The sequence below is a fragment of the Carassius auratus genome, chromosome 1 (genome assembly GCF_003368295.1).
Source record: "Carassius auratus strain Wakin chromosome 1, ASM336829v1, whole genome shotgun sequence".
In the NCBI taxonomy this organism is placed as follows: domain Eukaryota; kingdom Metazoa; phylum Chordata; class Actinopteri; order Cypriniformes; family Cyprinidae; genus Carassius; species Carassius auratus.
In genome coordinates, this window is record NC_039243.1 from 27,953,789 (window position 1) to 27,978,456 (window position 24,668).

General features: G+C 37.1%; 1 protein-coding gene across 2 annotated transcripts in view; it reads left to right on the forward strand.

Annotated features, from left to right (window-relative positions):
• The first annotated feature begins 1,940 nt into the window (after positions 1–1,940).
• The window catches only part of LOC113106217 (VPS8 subunit of CORVET complex), a 114,129-nt gene continuing 91,401 nt past the window's right edge, over positions 1,941–24,668 (forward strand). The window contains exons 1-21 of one of the 2 annotated variants that reach the window (XM_026267907.1): positions 1,941–2,130; positions 2,446–2,514; positions 3,683–3,813; positions 3,921–4,017; positions 4,334–4,366; positions 4,448–4,502; positions 4,744–4,749; positions 5,332–5,456; positions 5,556–5,642; positions 5,724–5,791; positions 6,514–6,667; positions 7,588–7,647; positions 8,852–8,959; positions 9,250–9,330; positions 9,424–9,594; positions 10,822–10,896; positions 14,417–14,452; positions 14,543–14,633; positions 14,930–14,976; positions 15,684–15,773; positions 16,503–16,549. In XM_026267907.1, coding sequence (XP_026123692.1) covers positions 2,059–2,130; positions 2,446–2,514; positions 3,683–3,813; positions 3,921–4,017; positions 4,334–4,366; positions 4,448–4,502; positions 4,744–4,749; positions 5,332–5,456; positions 5,556–5,642; positions 5,724–5,791; positions 6,514–6,667; positions 7,588–7,647; positions 8,852–8,959; positions 9,250–9,330; positions 9,424–9,594; positions 10,822–10,896; positions 14,417–14,452; positions 14,543–14,633; positions 14,930–14,976; positions 15,684–15,773; positions 16,503–16,549 — 1,703 coding nt within the window. In that variant the 5' untranslated portion in view covers positions 1,941–2,058. The remainder of the gene's footprint in view (positions 2,131–2,445; positions 2,515–3,682; positions 3,814–3,920; positions 4,018–4,333; positions 4,367–4,447; positions 4,503–4,743; positions 4,750–5,331; positions 5,457–5,555; positions 5,643–5,723; positions 5,792–6,513; positions 6,668–7,587; positions 7,648–8,851; positions 8,960–9,249; positions 9,331–9,423; positions 9,595–10,821; positions 10,897–14,416; positions 14,453–14,542; positions 14,634–14,929; positions 14,977–15,683; positions 15,774–16,502; positions 16,550–24,668) is intronic. The other variant, XM_026267915.1, reaches the window with a different exon arrangement.

The following is a 24,668-nucleotide window of genomic DNA, read 5'->3' on the forward strand; positions in this document are numbered from 1 at the left end:
TGCTGTCTCTGGTGTATCTCTGCCAGCAGATGAAAAGAGGAAAAGGTCTCTCATTAACAAAGGATGGGTTAGTGTACCATAGCTAGCTCATGCATTATACACTGGTATAATTTAAGGTTTTTATTTTTATTTTTTTATATTTTTAAAGAACTGTCACTGCAATTTAGCTCAATGTGACAGTAAATCTTATCTGACCTAATCAATTTATTGGCCTTACCATCATTTAAATGAAGTAGGCTACATTGTGCCAATCTGTGCGTTACAGTTTTTGCCCGTTGCTTGAACACATTTTGCGAAACTTCGCTCGTTGTGCCAAAACTCTACACACAAGTAAACATGACACAACACTGGGAAATATACCATTCACATCTGTGTCAAATTGAAGCTCTACTATCAAAACCTAAACTCTGCTATCAAAACCTAACATTCCTTTGTCAAAGTATAACTCTGCTGACAAAATGAAACATACTTGCATCTTATGCATACACTTTCAGATCAGGGGGAACACACTAGTCTACTTTATATAAAACACTGCAGTCTTTGATTTTCACTGTTTATTCAGAGGGCATATTTTCAGGAGGCACATTTTCAAACAACCAAAAAAGCAAATAGGCCTGCTCAATATTGTACATTGTAGCACTGTACATTGCAGTAACATGAATTCAGATAAAGCAAAAAAAAAAAAAAAAAAAAAAAAAAAAAAAAAAAAAAATATATATATATATATATATATATATATATATATATAAACACTATACTGTAAACACAGAAAATCATGGAAATTGTGCATTCGTGGGCTCATGGATCCCGCCGTCTGTTGGCCTCATCCGCATCGCAAGCAATGTCTTCTCCCGCTAGGCACCGGGGAAAATATCCCCTTGCACGTCGAAACCATCCATGGATTGCTGTCACCTGAATGTCACCACAGTTCCATTGCCTGCAGAAGAGACATGCGGCGTGTGGGTGGACTCTGCCCAGCTTCCCTCACAGTCAGGCCATGGTTGATGACATGGTCCACCAAAGTTGCTCTTATATCATCAGAAATAGGGGTTCGTGCATGGCCTCTTCAACCTCCTCCTCTTCCTCCTAATCTTCCTCTTCCTCCTCCTCCTCCTCTTCTTCTTGCTCTCCCTCCATCCATGCTTGCAAAGTTCTTGAAATGGCTAAACTGAGGGCTTTTTGTAGCTGGCTGATTGGTGTTCAGTTTTGCAAGTAAGTGTCTTCAGTTGAGTATTTGCGTGGTAGCAATTACCCGATGTGTTTTGTATTTTGGATACATGTGTTTTCCAAATGGCACCCTGAGATTTCATTTTTGAACAAAGTGTCTTATGTATGAAATAGAGTGTAGTATGCAGGACCAAGTGTGTTGCATAAAGGAGTAAGTGTGTTGCAGAATTGCAACTAGAGTGCAAAGCAGCGCTTTTGTTTAAGGTATGGGTACATGTGTTTGAGGTATGGTAACAAAAGCTTCAAGTTGTGTTACTTTAGTCTAAGCATGGGTCTATAGTGTTCAAGCAACGGGCAAAAACTGTAATAAATCACTCCAGATGATAAGGAGACATGGATCTGGTCAATCTACTCATTGTGGACTTCCAGAAACTGTAGAGCATGTGCTGATTATCTGTAGGGCACATGAAAGGGAAAGAGTACAGTTGAAAGAGGAATTAAAATCTGCTGGCATTAATTCTATGAAAGTACAGAACATGTTAAACGGTTGTCATAAAGGTTATAAAGCTGTTATTAATTATCTGAAAAGAACAAATGTATATAATAAAATATAGGTAGAAGGATTATTATTATTATTATTATTATTATTATTATTATTATTATTATTATTATTATTAGCCTTTCCCTTGATGTCATCGCCTCACACTCCATCCCAGCAGGTGGCGGAAGGATAAAGAAGAAGAAGAAAGTTACGTAATACGTAAGCCGTCAGGTCCCGCCTCTTCCGACACGATCAGGGACGTAAAGTGCTGCTGCACAGCCCTATGACTACATCTGATAAACATATAAATTAAATGATATTACACTCGACAGCTTCTCTATGACTGTGTAATGGCTGAATCTCCGGACAGTCGCAGTCTCGTGTCTGCGTCCTCGCAGCTCAATTTAATGGAAATAGAGGCGGTAAGACTGAGATTGACTGCTTCAGTGTTTGTTGTGGTGGTTTTGTTGAATCTGGTTCGTCACAAGCTTCGTGTTGTTCTTAATGACACTTTACTAAAGCTGCGCTTGAGATCAGGGCGTTTAATACGTGCTCGTCTCTCATAGTCAGTGAGTTCGCTGTTTGTGGAATATGTTTTTGTAAATGTGAATGTTTTGTAACATGTAAAGCTGTTATTTTGTGTGTATGGTAAGAAACCTGCAGTATTCACATCGAAAAATGGCAGTGTGCTACTGTGATACATGTATGATTTCATACGAAGGACGTTTCTATCTTAGATTGACGATAAAGAGTTTGACATCCCTCAAGTGGACACTCCTCCGACCCTAGAGAGCATCCTGAATGAGGTCAGTGTGTCAGGACAGTCATCTTACACTATCTTCACATTACACCTACGAGCATTTTTAAATCTATGAGCATTTTTAAAAGTCCTAAAAGCTATGAAATAACATAAACTGAAGTATGATTATAATTTATCAGTTATAAACTAAATATTGTCCTCTCATTCATTAAAATGGCTTGTAAAGAAAGTCATATGTAGGCATCATTAAATATGCTGTTGCTAAAATGTTTGTGGTCGGGTCAGTTTTAAGTCTCTTCTGCTTACCAGTGCATTTATTTGATCAAAAACACAGTTAAAACAGAAATATTATTGCATTTTGAAAATATATTTGAACATATTTAAAACTGTAATTTACACCTGTGATGGCAAAGCTGAATTTTCAGCATCCATTACTCCAGTCTTCAGTGTCACATGATCCTTCAGAAATCATTCTAATATGCTAGTTTGCTGCTCTCTCTCTCTCTCTCTCTCTCTCTCTCTATATATAATTATATGATAATTATGATAATCTAAATTTATTCAAGTGTTTCAGTTCAATAATTGCATTGATAAAGTATGTGTGCCTATTTCTTATTCATGTATTACACCAACCAAAAATAGCAAAAGGTAAAAAAAGAAAAAAGAAAAAAAAGTATTAAGTACTTCTATACAGTACAATGAAAATACCTTCGTAAATGGATATTGCATTTTTTTTATTTCACATGGATAATGTATTATCATCTGATAACATTCATACACCATGGAGCTGCCACAATAATCTTTTTTTATCACTCACTTTTTACATTATTGTGATAAATCCTTTTTTTTTAATTGTTTGATTGGTACATTTTATTTGTTTACCATGTATTTTTTAATTATCTTGTATGCATTCTTTTAGCATCTTAATTTAGTAGACATTAGATTTATTCATTTACTGTAGATAATTTTTTTTTCAAATGAGTAACACTGCAAGAAATGTATCATAATAAGAGCCAACAAATTATATACACAATACCCAGTTTCAAGTATAAGCTGGATTAGTACGGTAACTAGAGCAGAAGTGAGATGCACAAAAGTAGAGCGAGAGAGAACAAGATTTATTATTATTATTATTATTGTTTAAACTAGAATTACAGAAATTGCCTTTGTTCTGTGACAGTAAATATTTTGGTTGTCAACCCTCTTGTCTTCAGCCTGAAGATGAGGACGAGCCATTCATTCTGGAGGACACGTGTCTTTTGAACACGGAGAACATTGATGCCCACTCGTGTGAGACCTCGTCTCTGGCCAGCTCTGACAGTGGAGACCGCACACACCTGAAGAGGAAAGGACTCTTTCTTACCCTGGCTTCACATCAACAGCACTTACTCTGTATTGATGTTGTGATGCGTGTTTTCTTTTTAGTAATGAGTCTGTGTATGTTCACCTCAGGAGGAGGAAAGCAGTGGAAACGAATGCTACAGTACATGGATCTGTTCTCAGACGCAATGTGCTGAAAGGCATCTCCGCTCAGATAGTATCTGCTGCGGTAAGACTAGTAGCACGTAATCTATTACTTATGCTATGCTATAATAAATATGCTGTATGTAAATGTTTGTGGGTAATGTAATACAATTCAGCATTTATTTTATAATTACACTTACATTAGTCATGTGATTATTTTTTTTATTTGTTTATTATTTAATTCAATTTCCATTTCATTCAAATTCAGTCAGTTCAGTTTTGAATGGTGCACAATCCTGTTTTAATAAGAGACATTTCCAAACAGAATTTACTAATATTCCAGTGAAATTGTGTTGCTCACTTTATAATGTGGTGCTTTTACTCTTTCCCTCTCTATTCAGGATAAAGTTGATGCTGGCTTGCCAACGGCAATAGTGAGTATTTACCTTTCTTGTGATTTCTAATAATAAATAAATAAAAGTCCCTTCTTGTCTGAAATGCTTTTGTGTTTGCAGACGGTTTCAAATGTGATCGCTGTTGGGACGTCACATGGTCTGGTCCTAGTATTCGGTAAGCATGCTTCAGTCCTTTGTACTCTTCTGGTGTAGTTGCTAGAGGTCACTACAGTGGAATTTATGTTTAATCAAAGTCTTCCTAGGGCTTTGTTTATCACAGTGTTTTATTGATAATTAATGTAAAACAATAGAATGCTGTTTATATGCTTTACTGTAATAGTATTCATCAGTGAGTGTATTTTAAACTACTTTGGGACTATCTCTCTGTCTTGGCTCGTCACGGGGGGAATGTTCAGGAAAAGGTAATGTATTAATATAATACAAACTACGTTAATTAACACCACATTTTCCCCATTGCATCATGTTTAGCATTGCTACACAGTAATGCCTGCTTCACACTGGAGGTGTAAACAGAGCAGAAGTGGCATTGAAGCTGCATGCACTGTGCTTTCACACTGGCAGTGTTTCTAGTGTGCGACTGAGCCACAGCTGATCGTGTTGACCCACGACTATCATCATCATCATCAGCCTGTTATTGTGCTCTGCCTCCCACACACACACACACACACACCATGACCATATCAGATGTTAAACCATGTAGCATGCTGTGTACTCTAGTGTAGTTTATACAGTATGGTAAACATTTTGAGGCCTTCAACCGAAGATATTGTGGCAAGGGCAAACCATCGTTTTTCTGAAACAATGATATGAGCTGAGAAATCTGCCTTGGCTGTTTGCACGCTCTTTGTCTGTTTGTATTTTGCTTGCGGCTGCATTTGGAAGTATATTTACATAAACACAAACCACTGTATGTGTCATTTTTGTTAAATGTAATGACATTTAATGCTGTTTTGTCTAATCAGTTGCCTGTATTTTGATTTCAGATCAGAACCAGGCTCTGCGTCTCTGTCTGGGCACCACAGCGACAGGAGCGGAGTATGGAGCGGTGTCAGCTCTCAGTATTAATCACGATTGCACACGACTGCTGTGTGGCTTTGCCAAAGGACAGGTGAGCCGCAGTAATCTAGATGGCAAATAGCTTATGATCAGGTGAGGCCGAATGTCCAGGCACATGTTTATGGAAAGTGGTATTTTATTCCTAATGCAGATCACCATGTGGGATCTGGCCAATGGGAAGCTGCTCCGCACTATCACTGACGCCCATCCACCCGGCACTGCCATACTACATGTGAAGGTTCTGCACTGTATTTACATTTGCACTTTACATGCTTTGTTGTTCCTAGACACTGAATAAAGCACTTTTCTCTTTCCGTAGTTTACCGACCACCCGGCGCTAGCTGTGTGTAATGACAGTGGCGGATCAGTGTTTGAGCTGTCATTCAGGTGAGACGTGCTTCCTAAAATTCAAGATGTTTAAACTGCAGTGCATCGTTTTTGTTTTTGTTACATGTAATGAGCTGAATCTGACATTATATTATTTTACTACAGATAACTGGTGTGTAGGGGGCAGTAGAGCCTCATGTATCTGACAGTAACCCATTATCAACTTAAATGTACAACTTCAAGTAGTCAGTTCTCCTTAAAATATCTACTAAGAAAAAACATTTATGATTTAAGAGTAAACATTTCCATATATTCTAGTATATATTCCATATATTTCTCCATTCGTCCTTTCTGTTGATTTAAAAAAAATCGTTTTTTTGGCATTCCATTCTGAAATACATTTTATTAAATATCATGTAAGTATATACTAAATTATGAACACAGTCCAACTTAGTCAATATGGTGTACCCACTCTATTTCAGCATGAACAATTACTAATACTCACTTTTTTGTAATATTTTACCTGAAATTTCCTGTTCATTTTTCTTACCATTGCTTCTTATGCCTTTGGCAGAGAATAGAGCTCTGTCACATCACTCAAACTCTGAGAGATCCCAACAGAAACCTAATTATGTGAATCTGTATCAATTGATGAATTCTGTTATGACTCTAGTCTTACCTGACAGGTATCTACTGTATCATTCACCGCTGTACTCCTGGGACTCTATTACAGCGGTTCTGGATTCTGAATGTGCTCACATTCTCTCTCTGTCTCTATCTAGAAGGGTGATGGGAATGAGGACGTGTGAATCCAGGTGTTTATTCAGTGGTTCTAAAGGTGAGGTTTGCTGTGTTGAGCCTCTACATGCTGGACCTGAACTCCGAGATCATCCCATTACCCAGTACTCACTGCTGGCCATGGCCTCACTCACCAAGGTAAACTTATACATTCAGTGCTGTCTACTGCTGACTACTAGAGCTGTCACAATATCACCGTTTTTGTTCAGACCAAACATACACAGTCATTTATTAGGCTGAAATGTGGTTATTATGTTTTTATCAAACTTTATGATTTTTGTCAAAACACCTTTATTTTTTGAATGGTAAAGATGTTTAAATTATATATTTTTTTAAGTAATTTTCATATTAAGATGGTACCATGGACATTAGTGTTTTTTCAAAAGATTTTTGGAAATGTTTGGATTTTTAAAAGCAGCACATAATCAGATTCTTTTGTAATCATACCTGTGTGACCAGAATGCAGGACATTTGCAAAAAGTGGACTATTTGGTTACAGTCTGCAGCCCTAGTCCCAATATTGGAATTCTATCGTATCCACTGAAATGAAGAAAAATAAGCACCTCATTTTTATTTATTTTTATTTATATCATAATGCGTTTCTGGATCATGTGACACTGAAGACTGGAGTAATGGTTGTTTAGAATTCAGTTTTGCATCACTGGAATAAATGACATTTTAAAATCAATTTAAACAGAAGAGTTATATTAAATGGTAATAATATAGTTATATCTATAACTGAATTTTTCATTATAGTTGTATAGCTACAATAGTTGTAGCCTTCTTGAGCATAAGAGACTTTCAAAAACAGAACAATCTTACCAATCCCAAATGTTTGAGCGTTATGTATCACTATATGTGTCACTGTATCACTGCATTAAATGGGGTGAAATTAGTGTTTCCAAAAGGTTTCTTTTTTGTATTTTTTCAGATAAGTTATATCTTGTGAATTGCTTGTTTGTTTGGGGCACCAGCCAGCTGCTAGCATCCCAAACACACTCGAATGGTTTCTGTTTGACTGTAGTCTTATTCCGCCTCTGAACTCTTTATTTGGACAGATTCTGCTGATTGGACTGAAGCCTTCACTCAAAGTGTGGATGACTTTTCCATATGGCAAGGTGCAGTACACACTTTCATCCTCAGTGTTCATGTGTGTATATGTGTGCTTATCCAACACCCATCGACACGGCATCTAACAGAAAAACTTATAACCTCTGTATTTAAGATTTATGTTAGCATTTGTTTTCACAGCACGTATACTATTACCTAACAATGCTCAGTCCTGATCTCAGCGTGTCCGTGCATATGTCAGGGATAGCTTACCCAAAAATCTAAATTCTGTCATCATTTACTCAGTCATGTTGTTCCAAACCATGTTGTTCCAAACCATGTTGTTCCAAACCATAAGACTTGCATTCATCTTCAAAATCACAACTGTACTTCTAGAGCAGCCATTGATCATCATGCGTTTTAACTGTATGATAAAGAGATGTTTTGTTGAATTTAGTCCTGTTGCAGTTCTATTGGATTTGCTGACATGAGAGTGTTTAAATTTAAAGTTGCCATGACTTCATGATTTTATCTTATTTCTGCTCTCCGTTCATGCTACTGGTATCACTGCGAATAATTAACCAGTGCACATATATTGCACATACATTTGCGTTTTACGCAGAAATGCATCACAATATGAAAGTCAGACCTAACTTCTGTTTCAATGCTAACTTTAGAACAGGTTATCTGTAAATGATTGTTCACAATTTTTTTTTTTTAATTAATAAATCAAACATTGCTTTTATTTGAAGTTAAATTTAAATTCCATGCAACTCAAACATAGAGCTCCATAGTAAGATGCCATTAAACATTTTTGTTCAAAATGAAGCAGACTACCTATTAAGATTGCTGCAAACCTCTAAACAAAAGTTCTGAAGTGATTGTTGACCTGGATTCATCTGGTCTATTGTCTCCTTCAATTAAATTGAGCTAAATTGCATTCATTTAGCACAGAGCACATGGCCCAGATGCCCATTAGCACGCAGATATCACTCAGTCTTGCCTCTCATTATTGATTTGGGTAATGATGGAGTTCTGAGGTGCCTGCAAACATTTTCATGACATCTTCTCATAGGAAAAGTAATTGTAATGAAAAGTGGTGATTATTTCTGCTGGTAGGAAAAGATGCCTGTTAAGTGCAAAGCCCAAAGAGCACCAGCGAGAGAGTGACAACAAGAACATATTGCGCAAACAAAGACATGGCAGGATAACTGTGGCTTTGGTCTGGCAGTTCTAAATATCTCATACGTTTGTAAATGTTTTTGGATGCAGACGGATCCTGCGAGTGTTCCCTTGCTGGCTTGGCAGTTTGTGGCAGTACAGAAAACTATCAACCCCGTTCTGGCCTTCTGTAGAGGAGACACCATCCACTTCCTTCTGGTCTGTTTGAGCGACACTGATTTAAAAGTCATAAACAGAATGTAGACTTAAAGGGGAAATGTGGCATTTCTATTTGGTTTGAACGCCCCTAGGGGCCATACACACCAACAGCATGAGTTTGGGGAGGGATAACTTTGCCACAAACAAAGACATTTATGCTGTTTATCAATGATTGAAAGTTGTTAGAAAACAAGTCATAAATCTGTTTAATACTGTCAGTGGAAATGTTATACTTCACCTTTAAATAAGGTCCTACAGTAATCAAACCACTCCACTGTTTTGGTGCTCAGGTTAAAAAAGATGAGTCTGGGACCATCCATGTCATCAAACAGAGACAGCTTCAACTCAACCGTGACCTCATCAGTCTGAGCGTGAGTTAGACCCTCACTAGCAGTCATATGAGAGTCTGATTACCTGTATAGCAGTGTGTGCACGGTTTCATGTTGTCTCATGTCTCTTGGCAGTGGATAAACCCCCGTACACTTGTGTTAATGGACAGCACAGAGAAGCTGCGAGTGGTGGACAGGCCCAGTCAGGAGGAGCTGGAAACCGTGGACCTGGCCGAACTGCAGCTGGTTTACAACAGCAGCCACTTTAAATCCCTCGCTACTGGTGGAAATGTCAGCCAAGCACTGGTAAAGACCAGGATCACGACATTGCAGAGCCTTCACCATTTAGTCTTGTGCATGTTGTACCTTATACTGTGAAACACAACCTTAGGTTTGGAAATATTTGTTCCCATTTATTTCCTTCATAAGGATTGAAAAAATATCAATTTAAGGCCACAAATACTTTATTAGAGTAGTTCACTTTTAAATGAAAATCAGCCCATGATTTGGTCACCCTTAAACCATCCTAGGTGTATGTGACTTCTTTCAGATGAATACAATGAGAGTTATATTAATAAACACCCTGACGTTTCCAAGCTTTATAATGGCAGTGGATTGCAGCCAACAGCTATAAGCTCAAAAAAGTGAAAACATTATCATAAATGTGCTCCACATGGCTCCAGGGGGGTTAATAAAGGCCTTCTGAAGCAAAGCGATGAGTTTGTGTAAGAAAAATATTCATATTTATCACGTTACAAATTAAAATTCGAGCTTCCGGTCAAACGGCCATTCGCAGTCTACTCAAGTCTAAAGCGCAACTTATGCGAGTAATGTGATGTACTGCTGATATTTACGTCACGCCATACCGCACTACACTACTTCTGATGTCACAAGTTGCGTAAGTTGCGCTTTAGACTTGAGTAGACTGCGAATGGCTGTTTGGCCGGAAGCTCGAATTTTAATTTGTAACGTGATAAATATGAATATTTTTCTTACACAAACTCATCGCTTTGCTTCAGAAGGCCTTTATTAACCCCCCTGGAGCCATGTGGAGCACATTTATGATAATGTTTTCACTTTTTTTGAGCTTATAGCTGTTGGTTGCAATCCACTGCCATTATAAAGCTTGGAAACATCAGGGTGTTTATTAATATAACTCTCATTGTATTCATCTGAAAGAAGGATGTCAAATACACCTAGGATGGCTTGAGGGTGTAAAAATAGAAAATGTATGGAATTTTTACTTCCAGAATCCTACTGCTTGTCCCCCTTATTCTGGCCTAGAAATATTCATGTAGACAAGAGGAGTCAGTCGATGGCAGTCTGTATATCATTTAAATATGATAAACAATATGCCTTAAGCTGAAACCAGGTTTTGCGAGACCAGATTCAAGAGTCAATGCTAATGTCTTTTATCTAAACATTATATAAACACACGAAGAACCCAGTGGCCAATTCATGAGATGTAGAGGAACTATAGAAAGTGTTTGGCATATAGAAATATTGAATCACTATTCCTCTGTGCATCTTCAGGCTCTAGTTGGAGAGAAGACATGTTACCAGTCTGTTTGCGGCTATGCAGGCCAGATTATGTACCTGGGAACAAAGGTAAAGCCACACATGATAACACAGAACACAAGCACAAAACAGCATATAAAATGAATTCTATACATTTCAGCCTTCTGTATTTTTGCTAAATCAGTTATATGTGAGCTTCTGGTATAAAAACTCTGCTAATAGCAAAGTCTTTCTGTTGTATTTCTTATAACTGGTAATCACTAATCATATTCCAGTGCTAAAAATGCAGTTTGCTATGTGGTCAGTCATTATTTCTGGAATATTTGATTTTAATAGTGTTCCTGTAGCTCAAGTGGTAGAGCATCGTGTTGTCAAGTGCAAGGTTGGGGGTTCGATTCCCCAGGAACACGTGATGGGTAAAAATTGATAACCTGAATGCACTGTAAGTCGCTTTGGATAAAAGCGTCTGCTAAATGCATACATTTATTTTTATTTAATTAAATGTAATTTAATTTTAATTTAATAGCATCATCCAGGGATAGTAAATTAATTGCTTGTTTGTTTTGAGGGGTTTCTGAGCACAACTGTAGTTTTTATGTTTCGGCTGTGGTGTTCTGTGACCTCCTTTCCAAATGGAAAGCGCTTGGAAAAAATGAAATTCTGGTTAATAATTTTATTTTTTTAAATGAGAGTACATGGTGCTGTGGGCAGTTGCATCATTAAACAGACTTGTGCACTTAGCAATGGATCTGTGTCTAATTTTGACAAAATTGCAAAAATAAGGATACTACAGAACTTGGCACAGTCTCAGCAGTCAGCATGTGAAATGTATTTTCCTCCCAAGAGCTTACGGCAGTGCAAGTACTAGAGCTACAGTAAGGGTTGTAATTCTGAAAGTTTACTGAGAAGAGTTTGTTTTGATCATCTTCATTTTTCTCTCTTACTCTTATTAGGCAAGGCAATTTATTTTTAAAGAACCATTAAAAACAACAGTTAGTTGGCCAGTGTGCTGTACACCTTTGAAATCATGTAAAAACTGTACGATATATTGCGATACATTGCAATACTGTCAGCAAGGCAATATATTAGGATATTTCTTATTTTAGGAATAGGATATATTTTTAGGAAAACTGTCATTAAGAACACAATTCAATTCAAGTTTATTTGTATAGCGCTTTTTACAAAACAAATCGTTGCAAAGTAGGTTTCTACAATATTTAGTAGTCGCTTATCAGTGGTGACTGTTAGTTTATGTACATATGGCAGAAATGTACTGAAAAATCAATTAAAGACGTAGTCAATCAGACAATGAACACTATTAACAGCAATGATTATATGATGCAATCTAACTTAAGATTTGATAGGTCTGTATGTTGTAAGAACACCACCACATGCAAACCTTGTCATAAGTATATAAAAATTATTTAACCAGATCACAGTGTGATCTGCATTTGCAACAATCAGTCCCTGCAACATTCAACGTTATTGAACCACTTTTTGTGCAGTACTTGGGGTGGGGGTGTCGGGAATTAAAGTGCTTGCAGGATCCATTAGTTAAAAATGTATAATACCTATAAAATGTATATTACAAAAACCGCCGCGCCGCAATACTTCCGCCCACCTCGCCCTGCACGAGCCCCTCTTTACACAGGACACAGTGGGACCGAGGTGGTGCCCTCGCCACGGTCCTGCGGTGGATGTTACCACAAAAGCACACTTCAGCTTTGTACACCAAACCAGGAACGGGGACAATTATTTCATCCTCCATTGCTAGCAGTGATATTAATGCTAACATTAGTGGCGTGCCAACATTTTTGAGAAAAAAGGCAATTTTAATTGCAATACACTTTAGAGTCCAAATTAATGTTTTTAATTAGAGGCTTCACCACAGCATATTTAAAAGAAGCCAGAACAACCCCTGATTCAAGGCAACTATTTATAATAGATCAAACACTAGACCCAACTATATCAAAAGCCTGTTTGATTAGTTTTGATGGAACATTATCAAGTTTGGTAGTCTTAATTGAAAATCGAAGAGGGGTGACTTCTCTATCCAATTCCTGGTCATGTTGGTTACTTTTTTGGTGTTAGTTTTTTTGTTTTGTTTATTTTTTCTGTATAGAGTACTGTCTAAAAATTTAGTTGAAGTTGCCATTAAAGATCCCTCTCTCTGCCACATGTGAACAATCTGGGATAAATGTTGGACAAAGGACTTGCTAAAAAAGTTTAATTGGTGGTGTTGGTCACGTATGCAGTGGTTCATCCAAAAACTTCAATTTACTAAAAATGTACTCGCCTTCATGCTATCCAAGATGTAGGTGAAATTGTTTCTTCATCAAAACGGATTTGGAGAAATTTAGCATCACATCACTTACTAACCAGTGGATCTTCAGCTGTCAGAATGAGCGAATAAAAACATCACAATTACCCGCGTGTAATCCACATGACTCCAGTCCATAAATGAATGTCTTGTGAAGCTAAAAGCTGTGTGTTAGTAAGAAAGAGAAAAAAGGATGTTTTAACTTCAAACTGTTGCTTCTGCCCAAGATCCATAAAAACAGTTACATAATGAATTAATACATTTTACTGTATTATTTTACATAATGAGTGAATACATGAGATTTGCAAGGGTATCATGTAAACTCTCAAACTGGCAGCACAAGTTGGTTGACTCGTGTTTGGCTGACTCCAGCGCCCCTCTGACTGAGCTATGGCACACTCAAGTGCTATTATGCTAATCACACATCACACATACCCTGAATATTCATTGAGGTCTGCTCTCCGTGCTGTCCTCACTGAATTTCCTGTTACCTGCAGCCAGAGGGAGGGAAGGGAAGAGAAATGAAGGAGAGAGGGGCAGTTGGAAGGATTGCAGTAGAAATGCCTGTAGGTCATCCATTAGAAGTGATAGTGGGCCAGCTCTGGGAGGTCACATTAATTCCTGTGGCCTGTATCATTTCCCCCAAGTGCTGCTTATTTAATAACTCAACCAGTGCTTGAATAAACCTCCAACGTGACCTTAGTTGTATGAATTATTCTAATTTTATGCTCTAGCAGTACATTTAATGGCAAATACATTAATACATTTTCACTGGTCCATTCTAAATATAATAAATGTTTTAGGGTGCCAATTACAAAAAATGAAAAAGAAAAGAAAAACCATTAGAATTCTAAATTTTGTGGTCAGTAAAGCCTAGTTCACACTACATGACTTAAACTTCATGTAGTGATCATAAATGTGTTACAACAATAATATTGTGAAATATTAAAATATTATTATAGTTTAAAACGTTTAATAAAATATTATAGTTTAAAGTTTTATCTTACTCTTTTATCGTCCCCCCCCCCCCCCCCCCCCCCCCGAAAAGCATCACTTGAATTCAGCACAATTTGAAGTAACAATGTTCAGTGTTTAAAACGGAAAACCCAATGTTTAATTTTGGAAGATTTAAAGAAAAACATATCTATGTGATGAGCAATTGAAGCGCAGCAACGTCCAATTGGTTAAATCTGGCTCAAAATTCTTTTGGACTGCTCGGGGTCATCAGAGCACCTTTGTTCAGCCCTGTTTCAGATTTGTTAAATCACTTTTTTTTCTTCTTCTTTGTAGTCTGTGCACATCATGACCCTGAGGAACTGGCGTGAGGTAAGGCGTCATTTTGTAACCCATCACATGATGCTGTATCTGATCCGCTTTAGCGAATCTGATAGTAATGGGAGTTCTGATGTGCTGCAGCGTGTGGACCATCTGTTGAAGCAAGAGAAGTTCATGGAGGCTCTGTCTCTTGCTTGGTCCTTCCACGAGGGCACCGCCAAAGCTGTGCTAGGTCAGTCCTTCTGTTCACATCCACTCTAATATTTACGCTTCTGTTAAATGTTAAACCAAATGACTATTTTCTCAATTTCTGTGAAAACGATCGCAGCTTTCAGACTTCAAGCTTTTAATTAGTAATCATTAAAAGTTACAATTTATATAGTCTGTCTTTTTCCAAGAACCTCAGAGTTTTTCTACCAAAGTGAAAAAAAAACAATAGAATTAAGATGAGAAAAGCTACAAATGCTGTAATGATGCCATAAAATCCAGATCGTAATGTAGACCTATTGTGATGTGTTTATATAACAGGACTATTTGCAGACCCTGCTAAGAGAAAAGGTGTGGTCGCAGACAAGGTAAGATTCTTGCTAATACACTGACACTGCTGTAAATACATCTTCAATTAAAAAAAAAAAAAACCTTTCTTGTTGGAACATAAACTGAAGGAACCAATTGAAACTAGGTATGCACAATATATGCACTAAAGGTGAAACATTTTAGAATAAATAAGAAAAAGAGGCTTGTCTGTGCCATGTCGTGCCACTGGTGGAACAGTGAAGACTGGTCGAAGGTCTTTTGCAAAGCAACCTATGAGTGCAATGCATTTATGAGAACTTCTGCAGCATTATTGTGGAGATCTCTTCAAACAGCAATTGATATCCAGTGTAGAAAAAGAAAGCCTCTAGTGTTATCTGTGATTGTATGTCCACAAAAGATGACTTATTACTTTGATTCAGAATTGGAGGTTGGGTCAGTAGTGGGTACCCACCGGTTTATACTGTGTAAGTACAGCATGTCAGATTTCAGACCGAGAACTGTGTAGGTTCATGCTTAGAAATGAGTTTCCATGTGTTGTGTATGTAGCCTTTAACTTAACATTAAATCCATTGGTTAAAACTTTTTGAGCCCAATTCTCTAACTAAACTGATGATCAGAATCAGCACTGTAAGTAATAGTTATAATGGCCTAAATGAACTCGTTGTAGGTACATAAAAACTATTTATTATAATTATTTTGGGCAAATAAATAACACATCCCTCGGCTGATTTCTCTCTCTTCACAGATGGTGGAAATTCTGTTACAGTATGTGGAGCGCTCTCTGAAAAAGTGTCCCGAGCAAGGAAAAATCCAGGTGATGGAGCAGCACTTCCAGGTAATGGGTCACCAGTGGAAGGCCTCTCAAATGAGCCTCAAATGGTGTTCTCTCCAGAAGTTAAATATTTTCCATATATTTAAAGATTTAGATATTATTTAACGAGAGCGCAAGACCGAGCTGAAGAGTTTTCTAGCATTAAAGAGGCTTTTAAGAGAAGTGAGAGTGAGGGGAGCAGACTGAGAGAATGGTAGAGTCAGTCTTTAGGCCTGCGGCTTCCGTTTTTAAACCGCATCATAAAGTGGAAACAACATGCACTAATGTCATCTCTCCTCTGCCTCTGGGTCTCGCTTGCTCTCTGATTTCGTTTTACCATTAAGAAGCACTCTGTCATCACAGAAATAAGGCACTCATCATGGCCAAATGGCAGATTTAGCTCTGTATATCTAGGGCAATGTGGAATGTTATGCCTCTCTAACTGTCTGTCAGACACACTTTCAAAGCCAGTTTTACCACAAGAGAAATGTGCACATTTAATTACTTCCCATGTTCATTGGATTGGGAAATATATAAGATTGGATTCACAATATTTTCAAAATGATTTGTTCTGCAAACAAAGATTTCTTTCTCGTTCTCTAGTTTACTTTGCCAGCCCTGGTGTTATTAATACAGTCTATTATTATGAATTAATTAATTCTTTTTTTTTTCCTCTTGTTCTTCTGTGTCTACAAATCTCATCGCTCTGTCTTTTCTTGCTCCTCCTTGTTCTTTCTCTCTTCTCCTCTGCAGGAAATAGTTCCTGTCATGGTGGATTATTGTCTCCTTCTACAGAGAACGTGAGTGTATACACACCTCTTTGCCTGCACACACACACTCCGTACACACATGTTCTTGTTCTGGGAATCATACTAGAGTTTGCAAACTAGCCTGAAGCATTAATTAAATGTTCTGTTTTCAATATAATTTATTCTCTGTGAACAACATTTGTGGCATTACGTCATTTACAACTGAAAATCATTTCAATCCCACAGAAAAACAACAACAACATAATAATAATTTTATATATATAATAGTATTAGTGGTGGGCATAATTCATTTTTTTTAAATCTAGAGTAATCTCACTGTGTTCTTGAAATTAATCTAGATTAATCTATATTAAAATGGCTCATTCGAATTCTGCCGAAGGAATTCAGAATATGTGTGTTACCCAAATAAAATTGACAAACAGTAAGTCTTTGAGAAGGGGTTTATCAAGCTAGGTGGTGCATTAGAAAAGGGGCTCATCTCCTGTTTCCAAAATGCATCACAAAGTGCTTGAAAAAGCTGTAAACTAATTCCACATTGCACAAGGTGCAAACAACTTACGCCTGTATTAGTGATCGACCGATATTGATTTTTTATTACCGATACCGATTATTTGCATTTTTATGTACCCGATAACCGATATGCAGAACCGATATTTATTTACTGTTATACTTCTGCTTCTGACAATTATTACAACACTAATGAGCTGAACAAACCATTTTATTTATAACAATCACTCCCTCCTTGCATACAAAAAAAAATATTTATACACAAATAAATAGAGGGGTCTGAGTCCCAAAAATTAAAGTGCACTGTTACTAAGTGTCTTTGTTTTAAAATAAAAGCTTTGATTAGGTAAAAAAAATTAATAAAAACAGGTAAAAAAATAAAGCACAAAAATGATTATAACATATTGGTAGGGGCAGGAGGGCTATTTAGGAGTGCATAGCTATTTAGTAGTGTAACTTAATACTCCCAGTTAAGCAGAACTAGGTTTTAGTGTAGAAAACAGAGTCTTTCAGCATTCTGCCCTGTAAGCCTGCTTCCTTTGTTTTCATAAATGGCTCCCACTTCACTGAAAGCTTGTTCACTGGGCACCGAAGATTTAGATTTGTATTAGCGAAATAATTGTTATGTAGTAAATGATAATATAATCTAGGGTGTTTAAACAAGATAATCTTGTCAAAAGTTTCATTCAGTGGCATTGCTTGAGGCTTCCTGATCATCAACCCAGGTGCTGAGCAATATGAACGAACTTTTTTCCCCGAGACTATATAAAGTTAAACAGCACTTGTCAGTTGGCATTTTATGATCTAAATTTAATCTAACGTTAAATCATGAAATGCCAACTGACAAAGTGCTGTTTGACTATAACTTAATCAACCGCGATCGCGCGTGGAGATAATAAATAATTAATTTCCACAAAGCGGTAGGCTATTATATGTGTATTAGCGAAATAATTGTTATGTAGTAAATTATAATATAATCTAGGGTGTTTAAACAAGATAATCTTGTCAAAAGTTTCTTTCAGTGGCCGTGCTTAAGCCTCCAGATCATCCGTCAGCTAAGCAAAATGAACGAACTTTCTCTTCTAGACTAATGGTGAGCAAATAGACCAGATAGAGAATTAAATTCAGCGCTTTTATTTTCAACATGCACTCATTCATATCTGTTTTATTTAATTCATGTAAAGATACGTCTTTATTTGGGCAGGACATGACGAATTACACTGTGTCTCAATGAGTTCGTCTCAATTGTTTAGAAACAAGCTGCATAAATTAACTATATCAGGAATTTATGTCTCAGATTTCATTTGTGCATGTCTGTTATGTTAAACGAAGTTGATTAATTAAAGCAAACCAAGTAGAACATATACTTTACCTGTGCACTGAGTTGACTGTTGACTGATCTCCTCAGACGCCCAGGCTGCAATGGCGGAAATCTCAAAACGGCCACAAGATGGCGCCGTAAATCGGCGAATCCGATTTTACAAAACCGATACCCGATTATGGAAAAATGCTTAAATATCGGGAAAAATATCGGTAAACAGATACATCGGTCGATCACTAGCCTGTATTACACATAATCCGTCTGTATTGCGTATGGATTGCATATTTTTTACGCACCCATGTTAACGGATTCCAGTTGCGTTCCAGGAGCGTTGCGTCTTCAGCAGTGCAGCGATCGTTTACGCACCGAGTAGCGGACTGCAAATGCCTCCTGTGTGAAAGCACATTGAGTCCGTGCTGCACCACATACGTAACGCACACAGACTGCATACGCACTGCAGATGGAGTATGTGTGAAACAGGCGTGAGCAGAGCCGTAGCTGGGGTCAGCAGGGACCCAGTGAAGGTTGTACCAGTGGGCCCTGTTTGAAATTGTTTAATTTGTATGTTCGTTTATTTTTATTTTTTTGTGCTATTTACACAATGTTTAAGTTTTTTTTTTTTCAAGTTTGTAGGTGTCAAGGTACAGAAACCAAATAATTAAATGTAAAATAGCACTGGATAGTCTTCAATTTAAAAATGAAATAAACAATCAAACCTACATTTATTCAGACACCTTCAACATTTTCACATTATTACAGTTTTGCTATATATATCAAAAAGTATATCTGGTGTCTGAATAATTTTTGGTTTGACTGTTAAAACTACGAAGTAATTCAGTCAAGAGCAGTGAGTGATTTTCTTTTTCATTTTCTTGGATTAACATTACAGCAGCCAGTAGCTAAATTAGGCGCGGTCACTTTAAGAGATGATGAACGCATCCAATATAATACACATCCCATTTTTTTCCTCAACTGTTTACTTTCACTTAAGAAATCTGAGTTTTTTCGAGCATAATTTCCAAGGTGGATATTTTGACATATTTTGTATGTATTTGTTCAAGTGTTCAACGTGAGCACTAAACACCAGAACACCAAGAGTATTGAATTGGGCTCTTTCACATCTTTTTGTTTGTTCCAACTGCGATTTGTATTTGTTCGGTGCAGGAGGGACTTCGAGGAGAACCTCGCTGAAGAGAGCTCGGTTCAGTGTCGCTGTCCGTGATACGCGGCTCTCTCTCGTGTGCACCGAACAAAGCGCGTGTAACCAGCTACTCTGTTCAGCTTTTCCGCGTCTTGTCTTTGGATGCTTTAATGTTTAAATCGACAAGCGGAAAAAGATAACCTTTCGTGACGATGCGCAGCAGTGGCCCGTCAACTGTCCTGAGCATCTTGTTAGGCTGTCCTCAGCCACTCGGTTATATAAAATATCAAGGTGAAAGTCATCATAGCTTGATTAGTATAGACCCAGCTCCCAACCCAACTTTGAGAATAGATTAACGGCCATATTTTTTTATCGCCCGATAAGAGTCTCCTGTTAACGCAGCACGTTAACACCGATAACGGCCCACCATATGTAAAATAAATAAATAAAATACATAAATACAAAAAAAGAAAATGAAAAATTTAAAGTTTGTGGTTGGAAGGATTTTTTTTTTGATCAAAAATACAGTAAAAAAACGTAATATATTGAAACATTACTAAAATAATTGCAATTTTAAATAACTATAATAATTCAAAATAACTGTTTTCTGTTGTAATATATTATAAAGTGTAATATTTTCCTGTGATATCAAAGCTGAATTTTAAAGCCACCATTACTCCAGTCTTCAGTGTAACATTTTCATTCAGAAATCATTCTAATATTGTAATAATTTCTTATTATCATCAATGTTGAACATCTTACTATCTAAAAAAATATATATTACATTAAATTCAAGTTTATTTATATACTGTAGCGCTTTTTATAATACAAATCATTACAAAGCAACTTTACAGAAAATTAAGTTTCTACAATATTTAGTAGTAGCTTATAAGTGGTGACTGTCAGTTTGTGCACGTATGACAGGATTTTTTCAGAAATATTGATACAAGACTTTGTCAGCCAGACGATGAACATTATTAACAGCAATTATTATATGATGCAATCACACTTTTAGCAATATTAGTTAGTTCTGTTTGTTGATTTAGGGTTAGAATCATCTGGGGTCCTCTGAAGGGTCAGCATCATCTCTTCTTAGGTGTTCTGCATCCAGACTGGATCTTGTGTAAATCCTAGTTACAAACAGAGAAACAAATAGAGACATAATTAACGTAGCTCCTAAAATTAATTAGTTTAACCAATGATAAAGAGTAAGAATGCACATTTGATCAGATACAACTGCACTCACAATTTATGAGATGCTTTATTCGAATGCTGAAAGAGATGTGTTTTTAATCTAGATTTAAACAGAGAGAGTGTGTCTGAACCCCTGAATATTATCAGGAAGGCTATTCCAGAGTTTGGGAGCCAAATGTGAAAAAGCTCTACCTCCGTTAGTGGACTTCAAAGTCCAGCGTTTTGTGGCCTTAGGGAGCGTGATGGGTTGTAGCGTGGTAGAAGGCTAGTTAGGTACGCTGGAGCTAAACCATTTAGGGCCTTATAGGTAAGTAATGATAATTTGTAACTGATACTGAACTTAATAGGTAGCAAGTGCAGAGACTGTAAAATTGGGGTAATATGATCATATTTTCTTGACCTGGTAAGGACTCTAGCTGCTGCATTTTGGACTACCTGTAACTTGTTTATTGAAGGTGCAGGACAGCCACCTAGAAGTGCATTACAATATTCCAGTCTAGAGGTCATGAATGCATGAACTAGCTTTTCTGCATCAGAAACAGATAACATGTTTCGTAGCTTGGCAATGTTTCTAAGATTGAAGAATGGGAAATATGGTTTTCAAAACACAAGTTGCTGTCTAATAACACCCAGATTTGTACTGTAGAGGAAGTAACAGTACATCTGTCTAGTTGCAAATTGTAGTCTAAAAGATTCTGTGTACTGTTTTTTTTTTTTTTTTGGTCCAATAATTAATATCTGTTTTATCTGAATTTAATAGGAGAACATTATTGGACATCCAATCTTTTACATTTTTAACACACTCTGTTTATCTTAGATAATTTAGAAGGCTTCATCTGGTCTCATTGAGATATAAAGCTGAGGATCATCAGCATAACAGTGGAAACTAATCCCGTATTTTCTAATAATATTACCAAGGGGCAACATGTATATTGAAAATGAAATGAAAATTTAAAAGATCCAAAAAGGTTAAAGCTTCATAAAATTTATCCATGTGAAACAAGCAGTTTTGTGACGAGATACGATAGGTATGAAATAAAGTCTCTGCTTTCAACTTGTATTATTTTGTAAGAAATTAAAAAAATAAATCTACCATTTTGTGGCTCTTTAATGTGTTGTGACAGATCACTGTAGTACCTCAGTTCAAGTGACATGCGAACTGATCATTTCTTCCTCTTTATTATTTAACGAAAATAAACATGACTGATCAACAGGCATCTTGTATCAAGGTATCTTGTTTCAACTGCAGAACTTTTTCAAGTTCAATTCGGCTGACATTTATCTACTCTCCTGTCTGGTTTGTTTTTCAGACAAAATGAAAGATTCTTTGTTATGATTGGTCAGATCACCTGTTAATCAAGCTCTCTGCGAAGGGTCAATTGTTTGGTTTATTCGGTGTTAAAATTCCAACTTGAACACATGACATCTAATAATGAATGCCCAACTTGGAGACACCCATTTGAGTTTCTCAGGTCACTTGAAGGCATCATGTGCTGCAAGGTATTTGAGAGGGAAAAAAATGCATCCCGGCAGGGAGTGAAAGCGGACAAATCTTTTCATAGGTCTTAGGACATATTTGTCGGACAGAACAGCTCTACCGCTTCAGTTCTGCTACTGTCAGATATATTTTGCTTTGTGTGTGTGTGTGTGTGTGTGTGTGTGTGAGTACTAAAGAGAATCTGAAGACGATGAGTGTGTGTGTGTATGTGCTTGTTTGCTTGTGTTTAGTGATTAGCAGGTGAGAGAATGTTTGAACTCTTCTAACGATGTACTGCTCAGTGTTAAGGCACAGTGGTTAGCACATGTGTTTCTGTGTGTTAACACTCAACAGAGCAGAGCTTGTTAACTTAAGAAGTGTGATGAAGTGCAGATCTCAGCAACTCAATTAACCCGACCAAAACTCTGAAGCTCTCTATCGTGTTAGCTCCACCTCCTCAGCACAATGTCAGCAGCAGGTCTCAGATCAGCGGGATGCAGCACCACTGATCACCCCTTCCTCAACCTCCAGCTGTCCCTTCATTAGTCGAACCACTTTATTCACTCACACAGAATTTATAGCAGTTTTGCCAAAAGATAATCTTCCTGTTAATTATTTTGAATAAAAGATATTTAATTTGTGGTACTTTGGTAGTATATTGTGGTAATTCCACAGTGCTGATCTTTACTATAATGAATAGTTTACTGAATAGGATTGCTTCATGATGGTTGACTAGTCATCCCACAACCGACTAGTAGTCCAGTGGTTCTCCATGTAGAAAAATAAATAAAATGAAGGTGAGATTGAGAGAATTTTAACTCGTTTACTGCATATACAGGCCTACTAAAAGTAGTTCAGTTCCAGTAGTGTCACTAAACAGAATTGTACAAAAAAAGCTAATGGGGAACCATTGATATTAACTGAAATAGGGCCAAGTATTTTACACACACACACACACACACATATAAATATAATATTTTAATACAGTGGCCATTCTGGTAACCCATCAATTAGTAAGTTTTGAAAATACATAGTTTGGCCCCATAATAAGTCCCCATAATGAACATATTCATAGACCATGGTATTTATGTGTTACTTTAAAAAATACAGTGGAAATACCATAGGGCTTATTCAAATAAACAACATATCAACATTGTACATTTTATTGGTGATTTGTTGTAGTTTGTTCTTCTAAAGTTTCTGAATAAATTTCTTAGTTTGATAAACAAACTTTGACATGCACGCACGCACATACTACTTATTCATAAATAATTAACATCTTATGATATTCCCATCCTCAGAGGAGGCCACTAACTTAAAAAACTTCATTGGAAAATAATTGCACTTTTCCCGTTTTGTAAGAAATGAATGTGAAAAAAATAAATGAATTCGGAGCATCTTTGTTAACCGCACATAGTTTTTTTGCTCTTTATGCAATTCTTGTCTTCTTGTTATGGTGTTTTCATTACCTGTGGCTCATGGAAACATTGTAATAATACACACGTGAGCACATGCATGCATACACACAAAGATAAACTGGAATCGCAATATCCTTGGGCCAAACTCTCAGACATCTCATTACTGCTCTGCACTTTCTCTCATGCTGATTATAATCTCCATCTGTTCTCGCTCTCTAGCAATGTGTCAGTTTTAGTCAGTGTCAGCAGATAACCTCATCTCCCCTCTGATCCAGTACCAGTGTCCTAAAGCTTTGTCCCAAATTATGTTTAATTTGTGTGTAGCAACCGCAGTTTTCCTCTCTGCTGAAAGCCCCCGATTCTAGATTCACTCCAGGTTTTCACTTTTTCACTCGTTGCTTTGGTGAGAGAAACCCTGCATGTTTCAAGTTGTATTACTGTTAAAGGAATATTTCTGGTTCAATACAAGCTCACTTGGTAGCATTTGTGGCATATAGTTGATTAACACAACATAATTTTGACTTGTCCATTGTTTTCAAAGATCAAAAAAATGAGCTTTTTCCCCATACGCAGTACTTGTTCCATATCTCACGGAACCTAGGTTACGTCCGTAAACGAGTACGTTTCTTTTGCTGAAATAGGTTTATATAAAGCTTATATTTTCAGGCTTGATCAACCAGTGTGCATTCGCATTCCTAAGTGCACGTATTGGAACGCTGACTATTTTTGTAGCAACAGGGCGCTTCTAACGGCAGCTGTAGTGACTTGCTCACTTTACCGATTAGCAATTGGCTCTTTCATTCAGAAGGCGGGGCTTCCTGCGATATTGCCATATTGAGCATTGCATTTTTCGCCATTCAAAACTCTACGAGTGACACGTCTTGGTTATTCTATAGTCTTTAGTAGTACACACACATAAAGATTGCCATGAGCTGATCATCCGCTGATTTTCCCCTGATCACAGCCTGCCCTGTTGGTGAGCTTGTTAACTTGCATATCAGGCTTAAAATCTTGTGTTGTGAACAATGCGTTTCTGCTCTGATTGTTTAGATGTCCCATTGTGTTGGTCTACCGAGTACAGCGCGTGTCGG